The following is a 23,595-nucleotide window of genomic DNA, read 5'->3' as shown; positions in this document are numbered from 1 at the left end:
ACCCTGTATACAGTACCCTTGGCATGAATTGGTGTCCCAGGTGAAGTTTTATTCCCTACATAATCATGGGTGCTTGAAATATGATTTTATTTCCAGCTCACCTGGATATACGAGGGTTGTCCGTAAAGTTCGTGGACAAGCTAAAAATTTAATATAAGTTGCGTCATTGATATTTATTATAGGCATATTTCTAATCCTTTACAAAATGTGAACAGAAAAATGTAAAAAAAAAAAAATTATTCAATTTCAAATGTTTAATTACAATTATGGCTTCCAAATCAGACTTGGAATGGAGACCCGGTGCACAGAAAATTTTTAATTAAAAAATTATTCATCATTTTATAAATTTCATTTGTATTTTATAAAATTCTTGGGAAATCTGGAAGAATTTTACATTTTGAGGTTAACAGAAGTTGTCACATCAAACCTGCAAAATTTGAACGCTCAAAGTTTCAAAATGGCTGAGCAATGAACGTTAGAAGACATTAAGACAGGACTGGACTTGTTAAAAAAAGACGTTTTCGGAATAGGTGAAGCAGTGAACAGTGATAAATTCTGCGTAGATATCGGAAAAACACCTACAGAGACCAATTCATTCTGTAAACAATCGGGAAAACATAGTAAAAGAAATCGTTTACTAGTATTTAGTTGGCATATAATATTTTCGGACGGAATGAAGTTTATATGATGACATGCGTGGAGGAAAACCATCAGTCCGAGATTGAAGTGCTGTAAAAAATGAATTTTGTAACGTGATCATGACTTGCCGTATTTCCGTAAATAAAATCGTCTTTACACGGACAGAGGTTGGATGATTGCAAGATATGAGACAGGCATTGTTAAATTTCATTTTACGGGTATGAAACCTGAACATTTTGTGCACATTTTTATGACTGGTTAAAACGACACAAGAAATGTATTGAGTTAAACGGTGACTATGCTAAGAAAAGTAACATGTGCTTGTATTTAGCTTTTTACCTCGGGTGATGTCAAAAATTTTCATTTTAGTGCTCCGGGTATGGGTATGTGTCTTTTTTGTATCTGATAAAAATATAACTATTTGTTCTTTGTTTTTGTTGAAAACTTGCATATTTGTAAAATGAAACATGAATTTAATTAAAAATAATAGTTTCATATATTTTGTTATTGTTTGTCAGTAATTATCAATGTTGTCCACGAACTTTACGGACAACCCTCGTATTTTATCGACATAAGAATGGAAATAACCATTGTTGATTTACATAGCTTAAGGCCACAGTAAGTGTTTTCTTTTTTTCACGTGCAAGATTTTAGACAAATTATGCTTCATATGAATACAAAATAGGACTTTTATTAATATAGCGCACATTGTACCCAGGGTTATTCAAATAGAATTATGTACTTACAGGATGAGTTAAACTCTAATTCTCTAAATTATAGCCTCTCTCTACCAAATGCAAGGTGGCATGATTTGAATAAAAATATCTTAAATACATGTACGAGGGGTTATCAAAAAGTTCGTGGACTAGCGTCATAAAATTAAAACTGCTCTAGGTACACCAATGAATTTTAAAATATCTAGTTAGCATCATCTTTTCTATCTAAAGAATAAACCATAAATCATGAATTTTATTTTTAAATAAATCAGTTATGTTTTTGTAAGCAATGGTATGTCCAGGCGGCGCAACCTTTAAAACGACGTTTTTGCGACCTATGTGTAACTAAGAAAAACTCTTTTGATATGATCATTTGACATCCGAAATTCACGTTAATTCAGGTATGTGTTGGGACACAATTGTTCCATAAAATATGAAAATTTCACTTCATTCTGGAAGTTCTATGAAATTTTAGCGTAAATTTTACACGGAATGTACAAACAAATGAGGCCTTGAAAATGACGTCAAAAGGGGGGAGGGGTTTCCGTTTCCAACATTCTGTAAAGTTTTGCTTCCGGAAAAACTGGTATAGACCTGAAATATGTTGAAACTGGCTAGTGAGAAATAATATGCATCCAGAGTGCTTGTCTTTTAATGTCAAAATAGATTCAGAGAGAAAAGGGATACACAGTTAAATCCGATTTGCAGTCAAGTTGTGAAAAATCAATCACGTCAAAAATGACGTTGATCATGTGTTGTAGATATTGAACTCCCAAAAGCAAAATTACAATCAAGCGCGGATCTCTCCCAGTATGTTAATTCATTTGGAATAATATATTCATTGAAGGCCACTGTTCATGACATTGTAAAGTCATATAAACAAGGCGGGTTTAAATCCTTACTCGGCTCCAGGGAATCTCATCAAAAAAGTGTATGAGGTAGAAGAAACGGACATTGAAAAAACAATGACGTTATCGGACGTCATGGAAATAAACGACGACAGCGCCGGGTGATCATATAATGTCGTTTTCATTTTATAATAATTTGGCAAATAATGAACGTATCAGGTTAAATTTTTCAACATTTCTTTATTTTTTGTTGTTTTATGTTCTATATAAATTTTGAAAGCACAGACTATAGAACTAATTTTATAGCTTCAGTCCACGAACTTTTTGATAACCCCTCGTACATTTAAAATGCTACTCTTCCCACTTTTTTTTTACTTCAATTATATTTGGCACAATACAAGTTATATTCTCAGTTCAATCTGATTAAAATTAGATTTTTGTTACGCTCCTAAATTCTGATGGTCGCTTTATAGCGTCATTCGTAAGCATTTTTTTCATACAAAAGAAGTGGATGTGGATTCAACGAACACTTTCAAAAGTAAAATCTTTATTTTGGGAGGGGGTTGGACTAGACTCCCCTGCAACAATTTTATCCAAATATCCATAGCTTGATTTTGTACTTATCGAGAAAGTCATTTTTTTAAATATTATATAAGGGACCGACCTATATACTTAGTATATCATTCCCTGATTATATTAGTGTTATCAATTAAAAGTTCCCTCAACAAACTTTGCCAAAATATGAAGATATGTTAAAGAAATCATGATAAAATTTACGCCATTCGCCTGAAAATCACATGTTTTGACCAATATTTCAAAATTTACATCACTGACCACAATTTTTTCTTTCATTATTTTAAACTACTCAATACTTGTGACTGATCAGCACTCAAGTCGTAAAACGTTTGATATAAGAAAATGTTTTATTGCTTTTTTTAAACCCCCAAACATATTACTTTTTAGTGCAAAAGATCACACAAAAATTTACGAGCATTGATTTGCAAGATTTTTTTCCAATGATAAATATTATTCAAATTTTAAGTAAAATAAGATTATATTTATTGCTATTATTACATCTGATAAAATATAATAAAGGTTAATGTAATTAACCAAAGAGTTAAAATCTAATGCAAAAAGGTCAACTAAATTGTACCGTAGATCAGTAAGGTGCACACTGACCCCCTATTTTCTCTGCGATTTTGAGTTACACTATATGAGTACTAATCAAAATTATACTTCTCAAAATATCCTTGATTTAACAAAGTTTTAACACGAGTGACATACCTTAAAATTATACAAATTAAGATTGCCCTACAAAATAAATGCTATTTGTATTATTTTCACTTATATCATGGTTCTCAATGTATTGATAAAATGAAGTTTTATTTATTTATCTATTATTTATTAATTTTGTTTTGTTTTGTTTTACTTTATTAATTATTTTATTTCATTTATTTATTTATTTATTTATTTATTTATTTATTCATTCATTTATTAATTTAATCAATTAATTAATTAATCAATTAATTTATTTATTTATATTTTATTTATTTATTTATTTATTTTATTTTAATTTAATTTGATTTAATTCATTTATTTATTCATTTATTTATTAAATTATTTATCTATTTATTTTCAATTATTTATTTATTTTTATTTATTTTTTCTTTCTTCTCGATAATATGAACACTGATAAATGTATATTTTAGATTGAAAAAAAAAAAAACAAGTCGACACACAAAGATAAATATATTTTCATTACATATTATTATGTTTACGTTTAAATTAATCTAACGCACCGTTTAAAAGAACCACAATGCATCGCGATATTTATTTGCCAAAGTAAATAGTGACAAATTACTGCGTGAGCCGAGTCGTGAGCCTCTAAGAGGCTGTACTGCGAGGAACTACGATGTTTGCGAGAAGAGGGTTTGGGCCAGCGGTCCAGACCCTCGTAAACCCTGGAAGTGGTTTATTAAATAATACCTCTTGTATGAAAAAATGGTTACTCAAAGGAAGACGCTTCTTGGAAAATATTTTTAAACCGAAAGTTGAAGGGTTCGAACACAGAGGACAGATCTTTCAAAAATCCATCGAAATTTACAAAAAATCCCACGCATTTGCAGCAAAACCACAATCGGTGATCAATGGATTTGCGAGTCGGTATGCTGTGGCAACTGTCGCACGTGAACTCCGAAATCGTGCAGGTAATTATCACTGTAAACAAAGTGCTAATCGAAAATCTACTTGATTTGGATCACTAGCTATATATTACTTTGGGTACTCTGATGCATAATAGGTAAAAAAGAAAATTCTGCAAGCAAAATATGGGCAAAAGTATCTTTAAAATTAGGAAACTTATTAAACCTTTATAGAATCAATGTAAATTTATTTGAGAAAATTTTTAAGTTGAAACATATTAAAAATTCGATACCGTTCTCATTTACTAAGTTAAAATGGGATTTTCGCTCATTTTGAATTATTTCAATTGTTCTTAATTTTTTCAAACTAAATTCTGTTGTAAAAGTTATTGTTTATAAGTTTTCTCCTCAATTCACCCACCCACGAAATATCCTCTGATTTCTATAAATTACGCTTTTTAGAGAAATTGAGCTATATTCTTGTTTTGAGTGAATGCTATAAAGTGGTTGCAACATATTTTTGCGATGGCTATACTTTTTCGGATCCATTTTGTGATTCGCATGAAATTAAGATTTATTGTTTTTGATAAAATAATAACAGTTTGGAAAAAATTAGGCATTCATAATCACTGGAGAAGCATTTATCAGTCGAAAGAAGTTAAACAGACATAAATAATTATATAGAATTTAATGAAATGTGCTGTCATTGCTGGTGTTTGTGCGATACTTGATTTGCATTTTGTCGTGATTGATACAGAAATGCTATGTTTGATTGCCTAGAATACTTCTTGAAGAATGGAAGCGTACATATAGGGGGAGTATAATCCAAAGACACTTTCTCAAGTTTATGTCATGAAAAAACTTGATAAATACACGTTATATATTTTCATTTATGTTTTAATGATATGTAAAAAGGGAAAAAGGGCTTCACAAACTATTCGAACTCTCTCAAAAGCTCATGATAAGCGTAAGACTGGATGCGTTAACCACTATATGCTACGGTGTCTTCTTGATGGTTGTGTGTCAGTTTGCTTTGTTGAGACAAATGATATTTTTCAACCTATTATTTAATTAATCTTGGGTCGTTTTTTGGCTTACTTCTTTAACCCAGATGTAAGACGTTTATTTTTAAACTAAAGTTAATTACCAAATGCACCATTTACTTCATCAATACGAGGATTGTCCGTAAAGTTCGTGGACAACATTGAAAATTACTGACAAACAATAACAAAATATATGAAACTATTATTTCTAATTAAATTCATGTTTCATTTTACAAATATGCAAGTTTTCAACAAAAACAAAGAACAAATAGTTATATTTTTATCAGATACAAAAAAGACACATACCCATACCCGGAGCACTAAAATGAAAATTTTTGACGTTACCCGACGTTAAAAGCTAAATACAAGCACATGTAACTTTTCTCAGCATAGTCACCGTTTAACTCAATACATTTCTTTTCTTGTTTTAACCAGTCATAAAAATGTGCACAAAATGGTCAGGTTTCATACCCGTAAAATAATATTTAACAATGCCTGTCTTATATCTTGCAATCATCCAACCCCTGTCCGTGTACAGACGATTTTATTTATATAGTCCAGTCAAACTGTCATAAACCTCAAACAAATTGCAACAGAATTTTTTTCTTTATTTATAATTAGTAATTTGTATTCTTATTAACATATAAAAACTCTAGAAAAATATATAAAGGCAAAAGATGTCTTTTTTAGAAATAAATATTTACTAGTTTGAAAAAATATGTATTGCAGAAATGTGCACAAAATGGTCAGGTTTCATACCCGTAAAATAATATTTAACAATGCCTGTCTTATATCTTGCAATCATCCAACCCCTGTCCGTGTACAGACGATTTTATTTATATAGTCCAGTCAAACTGTCATAAACCTCAAACAAATTGCAACAGAATTTTTTTCTTTATTTATAATTAGTAATTTGTATTCTTATTAACATATAAAAACTCTAGAAAAATATATAAAGGCAAAAGATGTCTTTTTTAGAAATAAATATTTACTAGTTTGAAAAAATATGTATTGCAGAAATGTGCTACCATGTGCAACAAGGGAGACAATTTTTACCACTGTAAACAAACCTCTTTTCATTTTAATCAAAATTAATAATTCATTTTGTAAACATTCCAGGATTTATATCTCACCTATTTATTGAAAATATAAGATTTGAGAATTTTAAATATGTCTAAATGTAATGTTAACTTCTCCTTTACTAGATGTTTGAAACATTGGGGGAAGTAATCTATGGAGAGTCGTCAGTGGTTTTATTGCAACATAAAAATATTTTATTATCTAAAAGTTAAACTTTTGTTGTTCGACTTTGTTTAAAATTTTTTTTTCTTCTTTTGAATATTGATTCTATTAGTGAGATCTACTTTACTAATAAAAATACATGTAATATAGAATAGAACATCTTAAAAAATGTTTGGTTGCCCTCTCCCGACCGACTGACTAAAATGACCCGTCTCAAAACTATTTTTTTTTTTACATTCCAGGACATGAAATTTATTTAATACCTCCTATCTCATCAACAAATCTGTTGAAATTTTCTGGAAAAAGGATTTTCCAAATAATTTTACCCTAAGTCTGGAGAAGCATTAATTGTTTATTAAATTATTTATTTGCATTAAACGAGCATTATTTTAAAGATGACCTTATTCTTGACCTGTGTGTGTGTGTGTGTGTATTGAGTATTGCAATGTGCTCAATATGTAAAGTTTATTTTACTGTATTTCTGATTTGTAAACATATTTCTAAAACATTATGAATCACTTTGAATCAAATTTGGCTTCTGGTTATTTCTGAACATAACCCTGGAGCCAAGTAGGGTCACACAAGGGATTTAATTTTATGGGAAGTCTTTGAAATAGGCCGCATTGTAAGATTTTCATATATTTTTTAAAAACATGTCCTATTATGTAATAGATTCGGGCAATTCAGCTTTTTAAAAACTATGCAATATTTTCGACTTATCCAAATTACAGCAGAGGGATTTTTTCATGGGACATCTGTTTATAGGTCTCATCCAAAGGGCCCAGATCGGTTGATAATATGTTGTTTACACCCTGCTCGAGAACTTTTTACTTAAATAAAAATTATTCAAATACACATGCATATATAGGAAACGTTATTAGAAATACTACTTTCCTATCACAATAAGTAGAATTTATCATTTTAAAACTGCATAGAAAATTTTAATTGTCATAAGAGAGACTCGATGCCATAGATAAATAGCGCTAGTTTGTTTGATTGTTGTTTAACATCCCTCTTGAGAATTTTTCACTACTGTGGAGACTCCACCATGCACTTGCAAGTGGAGAGCTGCAAATTTTGTCCTTTACTCGGACCTCGCTTTATAGGCCTAGGTCTCACCCAAAGGACCCAGATTGGTTGATTGTGTGTTGTTTTACGCCCCGCTTGAGAACTTTTTACTTTAATAAAAACTTCAGCATATACCGAAGGGCTTAAAATTTAGACTTTTACTTGGTGCTTAGGGCCATTGAGCAGTGAGGGTTCTTTATCATGCCAACCACTACATGTAACATGAAACTGTCTCATCCGGAAGACCTGCAACGTTTACTTCAAAGAGCCAAGAGCTTAATTATTAGAGTGATATCCCCCCACCATACACATAATTACAAAATAAATCTGAAAGAATATAAAAAGCAGCAATGAACATTATATTGAATACAGTGAGAAGCAATTCGGATACTACCGGGGTATATTGAAGTTAACATTTAGTAGAGGAACCAGTTCCAGTTTCAAGATAATCATTAATGCATTTTTAGGGATTCCATGGTATCTTCAGTGGATTTTATGAGTTTTTTTTTTCTTTTATATCTTTAACATTTGAAATAAAAGCAATGGGGGATCTGACTTTTAAGACAGGTTTTACTTAACTATAGATACATGTTAATAACATATTTTGAATGAATGTCCCATGCATGTGCATTGCTATAAAGGTAGATATGTCGGGGAGAGCCCCCTCCCTCTGAAATTTTTAGAGTTTAAAGATTCTTCCGGTATGTAATGACCATGAACCTATTCCTCGGGACTCATTAAAATATCAAGTCATATACCTTATAAAAATAGACCACCCCATCCCCTGAAAGAGGTTTTGAAGTTTGAGGTAATTTTTTATAGGGATGAGTATCGCCAAAAATTTCGCACCACGATATATCACGATTTTTTTCCAAATTGAAAATATCACAATAATATAATAATATTTTTACAAGCAACTTTTACAATGATTACAGATGACATTATTTTTCTAAAAAATATGCTAGAAAAACAAATCTTCACTTTTTTGAAATTTTTGAAGAAAAAAAAAATTGCGATATATCGGTATATCGATAAAATCGCATATCCCTTGTAATACTAATGAAATAATCTCCGGTTTCAGTTTGCAGACGCATATCTGCATGACTGTCAAAAATTTCAAGATCATATTACCTGGCAAAACTATTTTTATGCATAAATAGAATGTCTATTCAAAAGGAAATTTATTGACATTTTTGAACAAATATTGGGGTTTTTGATAATTGAAAAAAATTATGTTTGGACAAATATATTTTTCTAGAGTTTTGATATATCAAAAGGCACATTATAAATAACAAAATTCCACTGGAATAATTTCTGTTGCAATTTGTTTGAGGTTTGGGTGTTTTTGAGCTAGATTGACTGGACTATTACGGAAATACGGCAAGTCATGATCAGGTTACAAAATTCATTTTTTACAGCACTTCAATCTCGGACTGATGGTTTTCCTCCACGCATGTCATCATATAAACTTCATTCCGTCCGAAAATATTATATGCCAACTAAATACTAGTAAACGACTTCTTTTACTATGTTTTCCCGATTGTTTACAGAATGAATTGGTCTCTGTAGGTGTTTTTCCGATATCTACGCAGAATTTATCACTGTTCACTGCTTCACCTATTCCGAAAACGTCTTCTTTTTTTAACAAGTCCAATCCTGTCTTAATGTCTTCTAACTTTCATTGCTCAGCCATTTTGAAACTTTGAGCGTTCAAATTTTGCAGGTTTGATGTGACAACTTCTGTCAACCTCAAAATGTAAAATTCTTCCAGATTTCCCAAGAATTTTATAAAATACAAATGAAATTTATAAAATGATGAATAATTTTTTAATTAAAAATTTTCTGTGCACCGGGTCTCCATTCCAAGTCTGATTTGGAAGCCATAATTGTAATTAAACATTTGAAATTGAATAATTTTTTTTTACATTTTTCTGTTCACATTTTGTAAAGGATTAGAAATATGCCTATAATAAATATCAATGACGTAACTTATATAAAATTTTTAGCTTGTCCATGAACTTTACGGACAACCCTCGTACATAGGGCTCACAGCGGGGTGACCGATCAACAAGGGATGCTTACTCCTCCTAGGCACCTGTCCCCATCTTTCGTATTCCAGGGGGGGGGGGTCCGTAATAATGCCCTACTCACATATTTGTATTCGTTGTAAATTTTTCCACATAAATCAATGTTCATTACTTTTAAAATTCCAGAAATATTCTTCATTTAAATAGAATGGGTTCAGACACCATTTAGAAAAAAAAAAAACACAATGCAGTTACTTTTCCGTAATTTAAACACAAGACTTAGAACAGAAACCTGATCCATTCATATTCAAAAAAAAAAAATTCTTATGGCTGGAATCATTTAATATAAACGTACCCATTTTCCACAAAATAACCCTAAAAAGCAATTTTCAATCAATATGTCTTTCAGTATAACACTAGTATATGAATCAAACTTTTCCGTCATAGAGCGGGTGATTGTCCTCGCTTAATACACTTTTAATCTCTCTTTTATAAATCAATGATAAAGAGATCATAATGCAACTTTTGTATTATTTCACCTATTTTCACACTATCATCAGAACTTAAAACTAAGAATCTGAAACAGAATCTATGAAGATTAAAGTTTAATTAAAATTTGGCATTATATCCCATAGACAGATCCAGAAAAGCGGAAATAGGTCAGGGGATCAAAACCTGATAAGTTATTCAACGTCACTAAAAAGTAACTATATAAAAATTAATTTGCTCCCCCCTCCCCAAGAAACACTAACTCATAACAGTCAGTCTACGATAAAAGGCCAAATTCAAAAATATATAGTTACGGAAGTTAATTGATTATCAGGGATATGCTTTGATTTTTATGATAAAAGATCCATGCATTTCTTCGAGAAATGTGATAACCGTTTGTTTTCTTTTTATTTCATGAAAACATTTTTTAATATTCAATACAATCTCTTCTTAACGCTTATTTGGTTGAATTGAAAGAGCCATAGCTGCCTTACCGACGACTCGGCCTACACAAGTATTTAAAAGGATATTACCTGTTTCTATTTATAGATACATGTACCTTTTCAAATCAAAATCAATCCACATGTATGTAATCATTTGTGAACCAGTGTTATATTTTCATAGTTGCAAGTTTGTTGCATGACAGTAATTTTACTTGTCCAATACTCTTATTCTAAACAAGATTGTTTGAAAATTTTAAAAATAAAACAGGCTAGCAGCTATGACTTTGGGTCATTAAAATAGTTTAAGACTGTTTTTCCCCAAGATACTTTCAATGTGTAATGTCGCATTATATATGTCTTTTTAAAAATTATTTATACATGTATTATAAAATTATAAAAGAAAACATAAGAAAATGCACACGAGGAAAAAAAAAATAATAACGTAGTACACTGTGAGACTCGAACATACATATTTTCAACATTTTCAATATGAAGACCACCTTTAACCAAAATTATCTAAGCGTAATTAGGTGCAGTCATAACCAATTTAAATTATTCAGAAGTTGTTTTTCTGGTTAAGGGTGGTCTTTTCCTAGAGTTTGTCATTGTTTAGGGGGTACCTCAGTATTTACTATATTCTCCATATAAACTGGACGATTTTTATATCTATCATATGAGGGAACTATGAATAATTGAGTATTATTTTTGTGTGAGTTGCTTTAAGGCATGTATAAACTAACATTGTATGACAAAATTTTTGTTACATAAAGTATTTAAAAAATCACTACTAGAGTAGGCGAAAGTGACTATCAAATGCGCTATGGCTCTTTGTAAATGAACGAAGCGGCATTAAGATTTGAAGCTGAATGTGTTTTAATCATTATATTTTCTTATCAAAACTTTGAATGCATATATATACCACTAAATATTTAGAAAACCATGTGTATATGTAAAGTCTAAGAGTTGAAATCGATCTTTAAAATTGTTTAAGATTTTGCAATAATAAATTGCCTTAATTGGTAAAGGACATTAAAATTTTAACTTTGGTATGTTTTTGTTGATGAATGACTGTCATAAGTTGATAGGAAAAATGAGAATATATATCGAAGAATGTAGCTTGTCCACCAATTAAGCCGACCCCCTCCCCAACCATAAAGTAGGTTTATTGTTTTGGGATCTTTTAGTGTTATAGACAACAATGTAATCCCCTCCCCTTACCCAAAGAAATTTATGCTGGATCCATCCTTTATTCTGGAATGAAAAAATGGAACTAAACATATTAATTAACGAAATAAAAACGTCATTAGAGTTGTTTCCATTAGAAATTAAAAAGATACTTTCACGAAAGGCCATACTACTTTTTCTATATATTTATATAAATACATATGTATCATACTGACTGAGCATAAAAGACTCAAGGTGAGCATATGACACATGGGCCTCCTGTGGACTGGGCCAATGTTGAAATGTAAATGGAGTCTTGAAATGTAAATGGAGTACAAGACTGTTGTAAACACAAAGTAACGTCAATAAATTATTTTACTATTAGTAACTGAATTGTGCCTTATTGCTATATGTATACTCGAAAAAAGTATAGCTGTCATGACAACTAATACCCCACACATATACAAATACAAATATTTTACTGGCACAAACACAATTACAATAATTGGCAAAGGCCCACTGAACATTGTTTAATAAGGTTTATTCCCACTTAGCCAAAATTCTGAAATTCTTATTCCCACTTAGCCAAAATTGTTATTTTCACACCTGTGTGGTCACCTGTGTATAGTCTGTTTTAGATTGATTACCTGTAATTTACCTGTAATTTTCACCTGAGATTTATATATTTGGCTGCATTTCATTTCCGGAATTTTCGGCAATTATCAACTATTCATTTCCGACATTTTTTTGTTTTCATTTCCGACATTTTTTTGTTTTCATTTCCGACATTTTTCAAATACATATGTAGTACCTATAGTAACAGATTTGATAACTTTACTTATGAAAAATTTAAAGGAATAAATTATTAATAAATAATTGAAATCCAATTTTGTAAATCTATTAGTGACTTGGACCTAAGTATGGTGATGTCACTTACATTTAATTAAGTCATAGTGCACATTAAATTTGGTGAAAAAGTTTTATGCTCATTGAACACTTTCACCTAGACTAAGTGCTACATGTATGCATATATGTACAATTTTTTTTATTATTTTTTATTAATATTTTGGTATAAATACTTTTAAAATTACATTTTCTTTTACTTAGAAAACATTGAATTGCGGCACAGGTAAATTCCGGAAATGAAAAGAAAATTATGTCGGAAATGAAAACAAAAAATGTCGGAAATGAAATAAAAAAATGTCGGAAATGCTATGCATATTTCCGGAAATGAAATGCAGCGATATATTTACCTATACACTTATATATATAGGTATTAACAAAAAATTAAATAGATAAATAAATGAATAAATAAATAAATAAATAAATAAATAAATAAATAAATAAATAAATAAATAAATAAATAAATAAATAAATAAATGAATGATTGAATGAATGAATGAATGAATGAATGAATGAATGAATGTTAAATAAAAAAATAATATATAAATGTTAAATAAACACAGTAAAGAAAGAAATTAAGAAAAAAAAAAAAGGAAATTAATTATACATTAGTTAAAAAAAATTAATTAATAGGTAAAAAAAATATATAGAAATATTTAGGAAATAGTTAATTTAGTAATTCATCTTTCAAAGCTTATATTTTGTATAAAGTTTTTACATAAAAAATAAATTGTTGATAATTATCAAACCAGAGATAAATAAACAAGATGCAATTATATAGTGATAAAATAAATGAAAGTGCCCTGTGATGCTTTTCCTATGTTGGTATCTATTTGATAATTGATGTAATTAATGAATCTAGAAAGGACATAATTGTTATTAATTCTGTTTGAAATCCTAGGATTAAAGCAATTATTGTTCATTAAATGCTCTTTTTTTTTACTTATTCTAAAAAGGAAAAAAAAATACTATGTACATCACTTTATTAAGTAAGGCGAACGTGCAAGTATGGGTGGATTTCCTGGAGAATGGCAGGGGAGGTTTCTTCCTTCTTCAAGGTGGTTTCAAGTACTCCATAAGAACAAGATACAACGACAGAACCTACTGGAGATGTATTGACAGACAGTGTCCAGCTTCATTAACAACATCTGAAAACATCGTGGTGAAGTTTGGCAGACCACACAACCATGAGGACAACTACATTGGACTAGCAGCTGAATCCTTCATCAGTGGTGTGAAGAAGAGGTGCAGAGAAGAGGCAACACCAATCCCAACCATCTATGATGAAGAGTTAGGAGGTTTGCGCAACACCGAATGTGATGATTCAGTGGTGGATATGATTACATGTAGGAACATTCCAACATTCCAGGCATGTAAATCCATTCTTCACGCAAACTTACCATACCATACATGTTGATAATTATGCTATATTTGTCATACATATAATAGTTACTTGAACATTATGATAATGACTGTTATGTTATTTTCATGTATGAAATATTTGACATGACCATTATTTATCAAAATGATTAACAGTATATTTATGTAAGAATGGCAACTTTTGCATGCCTGTTAATGTAACTTAATTTAAAGTGTCAGTGTGATATTTTGTGTTTTTTTTTCATTTGTGATATGAAAAAGAAGAAGAATTAAAAATAAATATCTTAAAAATAAAACATGCTTCTTTATGTATTAATCTAGCTGAAAAAACAATGAATTATTTTAAAAAAACAACAACATGTAATTACAAATTAGAATTAGAATTGAAAAAAAAAATACGAGAAAAAAATTTTTAAAACACACACACACACACACAGAACCTTGTAATTACAATGAAAAAAAAAATAAAACAAAACCAAAAAAAATTGTAATTACAAATTAAAATTAAATAATAATGTGAAAAAATTTTTTAAAAAGTAATTAATAAAAATTAAAAAAGACATTTTAATATTTAATACATCACTTTAAAATATTACCTAGAATCAAATATAATAAATGAATAAATAATTCATAGTACTGGTCATTCTAAAACAGACTGTAGGACACCTGTAATTAATTTCTTTTGTTCTCTCCCTGCCCTTACCTGTACACCATTCCCACTTAGCCAAAACCAGTCACCTGTATCAATTTCAGAATTTTGGCTAAGTGGGAAGACACCGTTAAATAATGTTTGCATAATTTTTTAAGAATTGTCAAGTAATTGACTTCTAAGTTCAAAACAGTCTCTGATAAATTTAACAGTAACTTTCAAGACTTTTCGTACATTACTGTTTACATATAATTGTAACATATATTTCTCATTGCTAAGATTATTATTTTTCTTTGTTATGTTATAAATATTACTAAAGAATGTGTTTCTTAGCTTAGAATAAGAATTGCAGTGAAAAAGAAAATGTATTTCATCCTCAATCACACCAGTATTACAAACATTACAATACCTTTCATTTCTTGATGTTGAAATACTTCTACCACTTTCTATTGCAAGTTTATGTGCGCTTAGTCTAATTCTACTAAGAGCGGATCTCTCAGATCTTTTTTGAGTAAATCAACATAAGGACTTCTTTTTCTTAAGTATACTTTCTTGTAGAAATCAAGTTTTTCTGAATCAAAGATTTTTTATGTTTACTCTTGAGTGCACTGATCAATGATTCTTTGTTTAATGTTTGGTAAAAGGTGTTGGATGGAACCTGAATATTTTGTAATGTTTGAGAATCCAAGATTATCCAGAATAGAAAATAATTTCTTAGTCCAGGAATTACAGTTACTTGTGGATTGGTAAAGTTTAAAGGCCAAAGAATCAGAAAAAAAGTGTAGGGAGCTTTCAAATCAAAATATTATTCATAATTGCAGCAAAAGCTAGGTCATCCTCAGAAAAAGTTAGCCCCCTCCATCTGCATACTATGGGAACATTTTAAACCTTTCTCTTCATTGATTAAAAATATTCTATGCATACTTCTAAAAGTTTGTTACTTCTGAAGATGGTCCAAAAATGGTATAGCTAAAGTTCGCTGGAATCTTTCTTGCATATTACTTTTGGGTGTTTGGAGCCCTTACCGGGGTTGTGAAGGTACACAGAGGCAAGCAAATTCACGAAAAGCTAGAGATCTAGCGAGCATGCAGAGAGGACAGAGTTTTTTTATTACTTCGAATTATTCGGTGTATAAATATCTATATTACAGAAAAACTCTCTCTCTCTCTCTCTCTCTCTCACTCTCTCTCTCTGTGTACAAAAATAAAAGGGGGTTTCAACCCCCCGAACTCCCCTCCCCCCCCTCTGGATCCACCACCAATTGATTTTATTTTGATCATTCATGTGCCAAAGAATCAAACTCGTTTATTGTGCAAAAAACTAAAAAAAATTATAGATAACTTTAAATCAAGTTATATTAAGTCTACATTTTAAAAAATAAAGCCAATACGCTGTATTTATTTGAAAATAATTAATCGTAATGAAATCCGATCTTTTTCATATGTTTGTTTAAATTATTTTTAGGAGAGTGTTATGCATTTTTCACCCCCCCCCCCTTTCACAGGAAAATCTCGTCAAAGAATGAGATTTGTAATGATGCATGGTATAAAATAAATTTGATGTAGTTAAGCCAAATTTATACATTTGTTTATATTTATATATTCAGACAAGAGTAAATATATTTATTTTTGAAAAAAAATATATGCATTTTTTTTTCAATCAACAAAAATATCATGGCATTGAGTTTTCCACCTTTGAAATTTTCCCTAACCAAATAAACTGATCGGCATGGACCACGTGTGTCCAAGTGCTATGTGGTGACAATTTTTTACTGTTGAGTTATCAATGGATTACGTGACTTCTGAGATGCATATTTCAATAAAAGTAAAATAGGATATTTTTTTCGACATGTGCACATTCCTGTAACGATAGCAGTATTCCGGTAAATGTTTTTATCACTGCGTTCGATGCGTGTTCTCGACCTGCATGCGTGCATATCCAAACAGTTTTTGCTGTACATGAATGTATTCCGTGTTGTTTTTTCTATATATTGCAGCAAATGTATTCAAATATAATTTACTTCTCAGCATAGTTCAAGTTTTTGTTGGATGTTTACTTTTAAAACATGCATTTGGTGAGTTTATGGATTTATGACAACTATACTATCGGAGGTGTGTACATGTCGACAGCCAGGCTAGAAAATCACTCAAGTGAAACAAATGTACCAGGCTTTATATAACAGGTACAGGTGGCCAAAAAATTTCGATTAAAGCTGAACACGACTCGTAAATAGGCATACGCCATTTTCGATAGCATTATCTACAATGAAGCGCATTGAAGTGGTAAAATTTTCTGTTTGGATGAAACGTTCTGAGTCATGTTTTGAACGTCAATTATAACATAATGACACGCTCATTTTTTTAGAAACGAAAAAGAAATATTCGTCGTAATGTTTAAGGACATTCCCGCTCTTCGTGACAAGCAACATGAGTTACACAGAAATGGAGCTTTAAAGAATTAGAGATTCCCCGCTTCTGTAAAACTCAAATTGCAATGAATATGTACATATTTTTTTTAACTTATCATGTCTATTGAAGTTACCACAACACATGTTTCAGTCGAACACGTGTTTACTCGGTGTTTATTTAGACCGTCCATTTGATTGGCTATTATATTTATGGAAAACCTGTTCTACAGGTATTCGAATAAACAAATTGACCGATTTATCCATTTCTAAAGAAATGGGCGTGTCATAAGATGACAATAAACGTTCTAAAGATAGCTCAAAACTTTCCATTTGAACGGAAAATTTTACCACTTCAATGCGCTTCATTGTACGATACATCAGACGTACAATGAAGCGCATCGAAGTGGTAAAATTCTCCGTTTGGATGAAAAGTTCTGAGTCATGTTTTGAAGGTCAATTATAACATAATGACACGCCCATATTTTTAGAAACGAGAAAGTAATATTCGTCGTAGTTTTAGGACATCCCATTCTTCGCGACAAGCATCATGAGTTACACTGAAATGGAGCTTTAAAAAAAATAGAAGAGGGAGTTAGATACTCCCCGCTTCTGTTAAACAGAATTAAATTGCAACGAATATGTACATATTTTTGAACTTATCATGTCTATTGAAGTTACCACAACACATGTTTTGGTCGAACACGTGTTTACTCGGTGTTTATTTAGATCCTCAATTTGATTGGCTATTATATTTATGGAAAACCTGTTCTACAGGTATTTGAAGAAACAACTTGACCGTTTTATCAATTTCTAAAGAAATGGGCGTGTCAAATATAGCTCAAAACGTTCCATTCGAACGGAAAATTTTACCACTTCAATGCGCTTCATTGTACTAGGGTACTCGTCGCTTTCGTTACACCTGACTGCTTTTTTGTCACGGGTATCGGCGTGGAATGGCGACCCGTGTTCGTTCTGGTTATCTTGCTTTACCTTTGTTTATATTTTACTGCAGTTACGTTTATCTGTGTTGTTTGTATATTGCACTGACTTATACGACTATAGTTGTAAATTTATTTGGTATCTTTCTTTCCTGCATTTAAAGGAAGTATTACGTTATTATTCTCGCTACAGAGTCCTGTATAGCATACGTCCGTCTACACCGGTGTCGACTGATTACACTGAACAATGACCAACTTCTGCCCTGTTTATCTGTTTATAGGGGTCTGCAGAGTAGCGAGACTCGGGAACAAAAATGGCGGACACAATGCTTTTACGAATCGTGAACATCGAGTAGGTATTAGCTGTGCTTATGCCGGATAGGATTGCTGTTATCAAAATATTAAGATTTATTTTTTACATTTCATTTCTCTTACCATGGTTCATCTAACATTCCCCCTTTTATATTCGATTGATTGATTGATTGGTTTTTAACGCCGAGTCGGCATTATTTCAGTCATATTTCGGCAGGAAATTATGTTAAATGATCAGTTTTGAGAGCTCCCTGTGAGCCTACTCTTTTCAGAAAACCAGAGAAACAATCTTTTGCGTGTCAAGGGGTTATTATCCTTGACACAGGGCACCGTTTAACGTCCCATCCGACGGACTTAAAAATCTAAAAATATTTAAACAGTTTAAATAAAACTATGTTTATCAACCAAATATATTGCACTGTGTACCAATAAATTTTACTGTAAAAATCAGTTTCATGAAAATAATCTAAAATTGTATTAACATTATCATTTGTAAACATTTCATGCGAAACGTAACCTTTTTAATATATAAATTAGAAAAGTTCATTGAAACCCCACCCTATTTGTTTACGTAATTAATGTAAAAAAAAAAAATACTGAATGATGCAAATTCTTTTCAGGTACATGTAAATTTGACACCCCCCCCCCCCCCCCCCCCCCGATTTTAAGTCACTGCTATCTCAGACATTTTCGTGAATAAGAGACTGAACATGGCGGACAAGGGCGTACAGGAATGTAGTAAGTCGTACAAAGATGAAAAATTATGCCTTTTTAAGAGTTCATGTCAGCTTTAAGGAAGGGTGGATGGCACAAAAACATGATAATCTTTAATATACCAAAAATATACCAAGAAGTCTCATATTGGTTGAAGTAGTTTTATTATTAGTAAGAAAACGTATGTAACAGAAACTTCGAATGATCCAAACAAATATAGCCAGTGATCCAAATCAAGTAGATTTTCGATTAGCACTTTGTATACAGTGATTCAATCGCAACTTCTCGGGCTTTTCCGACTAGCGGAAAAACGACCTCGAATGTATATGGTAGACGCAATGACAACCCTCCCTTTTCACGATCTTTGAAATAAATGCATTGAGATCTTTTATCTGTGGAATATGGAGTTTAACTTTATTCAATGTAGTGATATTACCTAAAATATACTATAGAAGGGACTTCTAACTCCGTCTATCCTATATTTGAATAAACAGGAAATGTATAAATTTTAAACATCCGGTGATGTGAATACATTCGAGGTTGTTTTTCCGACCTCTGACGGAAAGACACGAGATGATGCGATTGTACAGTGATTATATACCAGTAATAGATCTATATTTTCGCTTAAACCTGTAAACTATTTGGGAGCCAGTCAAAGCGCCCCCTAATAAAACCCTGGATTTATATATTACATAAAATGAAAGAAAAGCAAATAAAATGTTTTAGCTTCTGTTATTTAATTTTATTAGCTCACCTGAGTTGAAACCTCAAGTGAGCCTTTCTGATCACATTTTGTCTGACATCATCTTAGGCCACAGGCACCTGACGTTACTTATTTTTCTTTTAATAAAAAAAATATATACACATTATTAGGTATGTGTATATTTTTCTATTAAAAGAAAAATAAGTAACGTCAGGTGCCTGTGTCTTAGGCCTATCTGTAAACTTGTACATTTTTGATTTCTTCTCAAAAACCACAAAGCCAATTTTTACCAAACTTGCCACGAAGCATCCTTGGGAAAAAGGGATTAAAATACAATGTATCTGCAAATGGAGGTCCCACCTCTTTCAAGGGGGGATAAGTAAGAATTTGTGAAAATTTTTTGGTAGTCTTTTCAAGAACCAAAAACATATGAAACCTTTTTTCATAGTGTAGATTCATTTGCTCAAATCATGACCTCACAAGGAAGGGTAAGCCACAATGGGGAATCAAAGTTTTACATATTAATATGAAAGCATTTTTAGGCTCAAGTTTGTTCAAATCATGACTCCAGTGGGTTGGAAGGGGCCATGATGGGAGAAACTCTAGGAAAGACAGGTATATGAAAATATATGGAATAAATCTCCAGAACAGCTAAGCATTGATTTTTCACAGGTAGTTTAGATCAATGATAGTTCAAAGCATGGCCTCCTGGGTTAGGTTTGGGTAACAATTCACCATTAGGGTTTTAAAATATAGAGTTATAATGAAAAATATCGCCAAATCGTGTTCTTAAGAAAAGCAAAGCCATAGGTTGTAGCATTGATGTGGAACTCCGAAGTACTTGAGGTATAGATTTAAGTTTGTTTAAAAAATCTGATGTTGATGAACTACAGGGACATATCGACTCAGGTGAGCGTTATGACCCATGGGTCTCTTGTTAACAATTATCGTCATTATCAATAATCTTATTTGGTCAATGTGTTTGACTTTACTGTCTTTGTTTTTCAAATAAATAGCAATGGATTCACGGAATCGCCGACCCATCTTCTCCTTTGTGGTTGCTAAGTTGTCAACAGCTGTTGTCAAAGAAGATGATGAAATCACAAGCTCTATTCGAAACGTATTCTCCGTGAAAACGAATCCTGCATCTCAAGAGGAGAATAATTTCTCTGCTGCAGCATTCACAGACTTCCAAATAGGACAGTTGATTGGGCAAGGTTGTAATGCTGCTGTGTATGAAGCAAGGTTCAAGAATGAAGAGATTAGAAGCTACATACCTGATGAGCAATCCTATAAAACAGATGAAACAGATGAGTTAACCGACACAGAATCAAGTTTCGAAGTCATAAATGAGTCCGATGATGACACTGAAATTATACCCGAGGAACCTGATTTTCATTTAAAGGGAAACGATCCAGATATTTCTACCACTACTATCAAAGAATCTAATGAGAAACCACTTTTTCAAAAAGAGGAAAAATATGACCTGGCCATTAAAATGATGTTCAATTATGATTTTGAATCCAATGCTGATGTCATATTTAGGGGAATGATGAAGGAAATGATCCCTGCAAGGTTTTTGCAACAACAGGAGGAAAAGTCTATTTGGCTGACCAGAAATCGAGTGAAACTCAAAAGTCTTCCTCCTCACCCAAACATTGTGGACATGCAAGGCATCTTCATTGACGACATTCCAAAGATCGAGAGTGATGATGAAAGGTACCCTGCGGCCCTTCCAACAAGGTTAAATCCAGACGGTGGACATGGGAGAAACAAAACCCTCTTCTTGGTGATGAAGAAATATGACATGACTTTGAAGAGCTTCCTTTCAGAAAATGACGTCAACTTGAATATGAGGTGCTCTCTGCTAGCCCAGTTATTGGAAGGAATTGCACACATGACAGAACATGGCATAGCACATAGAGACTTGAAAAGTGATAACATTCTGGTAGATGTCTCCAGTGGGTATCCACAACTGGTGATAAGTGATTTTGGTTGTTGTTTAGCTGAACCGGATTATGGACTAATGATCCCATACAACACCAGTAACATTGACAAAGGGGGGAATGCTGCGTTAATGTCCCCCGAGATAGCAACAATGGAACCCGGACGGAATGCTTGGCTTGACTACAGAAAGTCAGACATTTGGACTGCTGGAACATTAGTGTATGAGATATTTGGAGAAGAAAATCCTTTTTACAAAGGCCCTTTCAATAGTAGTTCATACAAAGAGGAAAGCTTACCACCTCTTCCAGCGGCAGTACCAAAACCAATAGTAAAGCTGACAAAGCAGTTACTGAAGAAGGATCCTAATCTTAGACCGAGTCCGAAAGTTGCTGCAGATATTGTACAGATGTGTATTTTATTCCCAGAATGGCTGAACCAGAATGAATCTCCACCATTGGAGATGATAAAGGTTTCAGTTGTTTGGTTGGCCGTTACCCATTTACTGAAAAGAGATGCCAAAAAGGATAACTCTACCAAAAGCTTTCTCAAGAGAATTGACTTTACATCTATTTCGAACTCTTTAGCTTGGTATCATTCTCTGTGATCCAGATTTGCTTATAATATTCAGATCCTTTGCTGTTTAATTGTTTTAACAACACTTGTTTATTTCACTATTAAACAAAGATGATTATGTATTGAAATTTTTAAATTATTGTTTATGAGGCACATATTAATTGTTCTGCATTAATTTTAATTTTTTTCTGTTAATCCGTAAATCCCAAGTAGCTGCAGGGGTCAATTTGAACAAATATGAATCTCCACAATTCAAAGATGCTGGCATACATACTTGCTTTGAAATGACTTATCATGGAAAAGTTTGTTTTTTTTTAGATGTTCGGCTGTACATAATTTCCAGAATTTTTCGAAATATTCAACTTTTCATTTCAGACATTTTAAAGTTTTTCATCTCTTGCATTTTAGTTTTCATCTTAGACAGTTTTCAGGTAGCACATTTTTTGCACTAAATGTAAGATTTTAAGAAACCAAACTTGCCACAAAGCATCTTTGGATGGAGGGGATTCAAGTTTGTTCAAATGAAAGGTCTCGTCCTCATTCAAGGGGAGATAATTAAGAAAAACATGCATATGGAAACTTAGTGGTGAAAAAATTCTTCTTCACAAGAACCACTGTGCCCGTAAAGGTTAAACTTGGTTTTTAACAGAGTTATGCCCCTTTGACCTAGGAAATTCCCAGTTATTTGCAGTTTCCATTCATTTTTGCTGCATGCATGTCCAGGGGGAGGGGGTTTACAAATTAACTTCTCGTATTTTTTATAAAATCCAGACAAACATGATACTGATGCGACTATAATTCATATTAAAGTGTAGTTGTTTTCTTGCAATCAAACTTGTTGAGTATTTATTATGCATTGGGTTAATATTCAAGATTCAGGGGAATATTTTAGTCTATCTGTTAATCTGTCTGCATAAATTTTACCAAACTTTATCCATGGCAAAAACTTTTAGTTACAGGCTTTTATATATTTAACATGACTCATGAGTATTTCATGTGATCAGAATGTCCTACGGTTAATTAGGTAGTACATGTACTACATTACCCATATTCTCTTATACTTAGGACTTTGAACTACTTTTGAAAATCTCAAGACCGTAACTACCATTGAGGCAAGTGAGGCAAATGCCTCACTATATTTTTAGAGTTTTATGAAAAGTGAGAAAGTTTTACCTTGAACTTATGAATTACTAGTATGTGTGTCTTCGCGCTAAATTAATATTTTCTACTTTTGTTTCAATTTCTTTAA

At 31.7% G+C, this 23,595-nt stretch overlaps 1 protein-coding gene across 1 annotated transcript; it reads left to right on the top strand.

Moving 5' to 3' along the window:
• The first annotated feature begins 4,086 nt into the window (after positions 1-4,086).
• On the top strand, positions 4,087-22,468 carry LOC134268524 (serine/threonine-protein kinase Pink1, mitochondrial-like). Its single transcript, XM_062750790.1, has 2 exons — positions 4,087-4,410; positions 20,843-22,468. The coding sequence occupies exons 1-2, from the start codon at positions 4,116-4,118 to the stop codon at positions 22,375-22,377; spliced, it is 1,830 nt and encodes a 609-aa protein (XP_062606774.1). The 5' UTR covers positions 4,087-4,115; the 3' UTR covers positions 22,378-22,468.
• The last annotated feature ends 1,127 nt before the right edge of the window (positions 22,469-23,595 follow it).

This window comes from Saccostrea cucullata, unplaced genomic scaffold (genome assembly GCF_032062105.1).
Source record: "Saccostrea cucullata isolate Sc308-1 unplaced genomic scaffold, CSIRO_AGI_Scuc_v1 ctg640, whole genome shotgun sequence".
NCBI lineage: Eukaryota > Metazoa > Mollusca > Bivalvia > Ostreida > Ostreidae > Saccostrea > Saccostrea cuccullata.
Note: the sequence above shows the minus strand (reverse complement) of the source record. Positions and strands in the feature narration are given on the sequence as shown.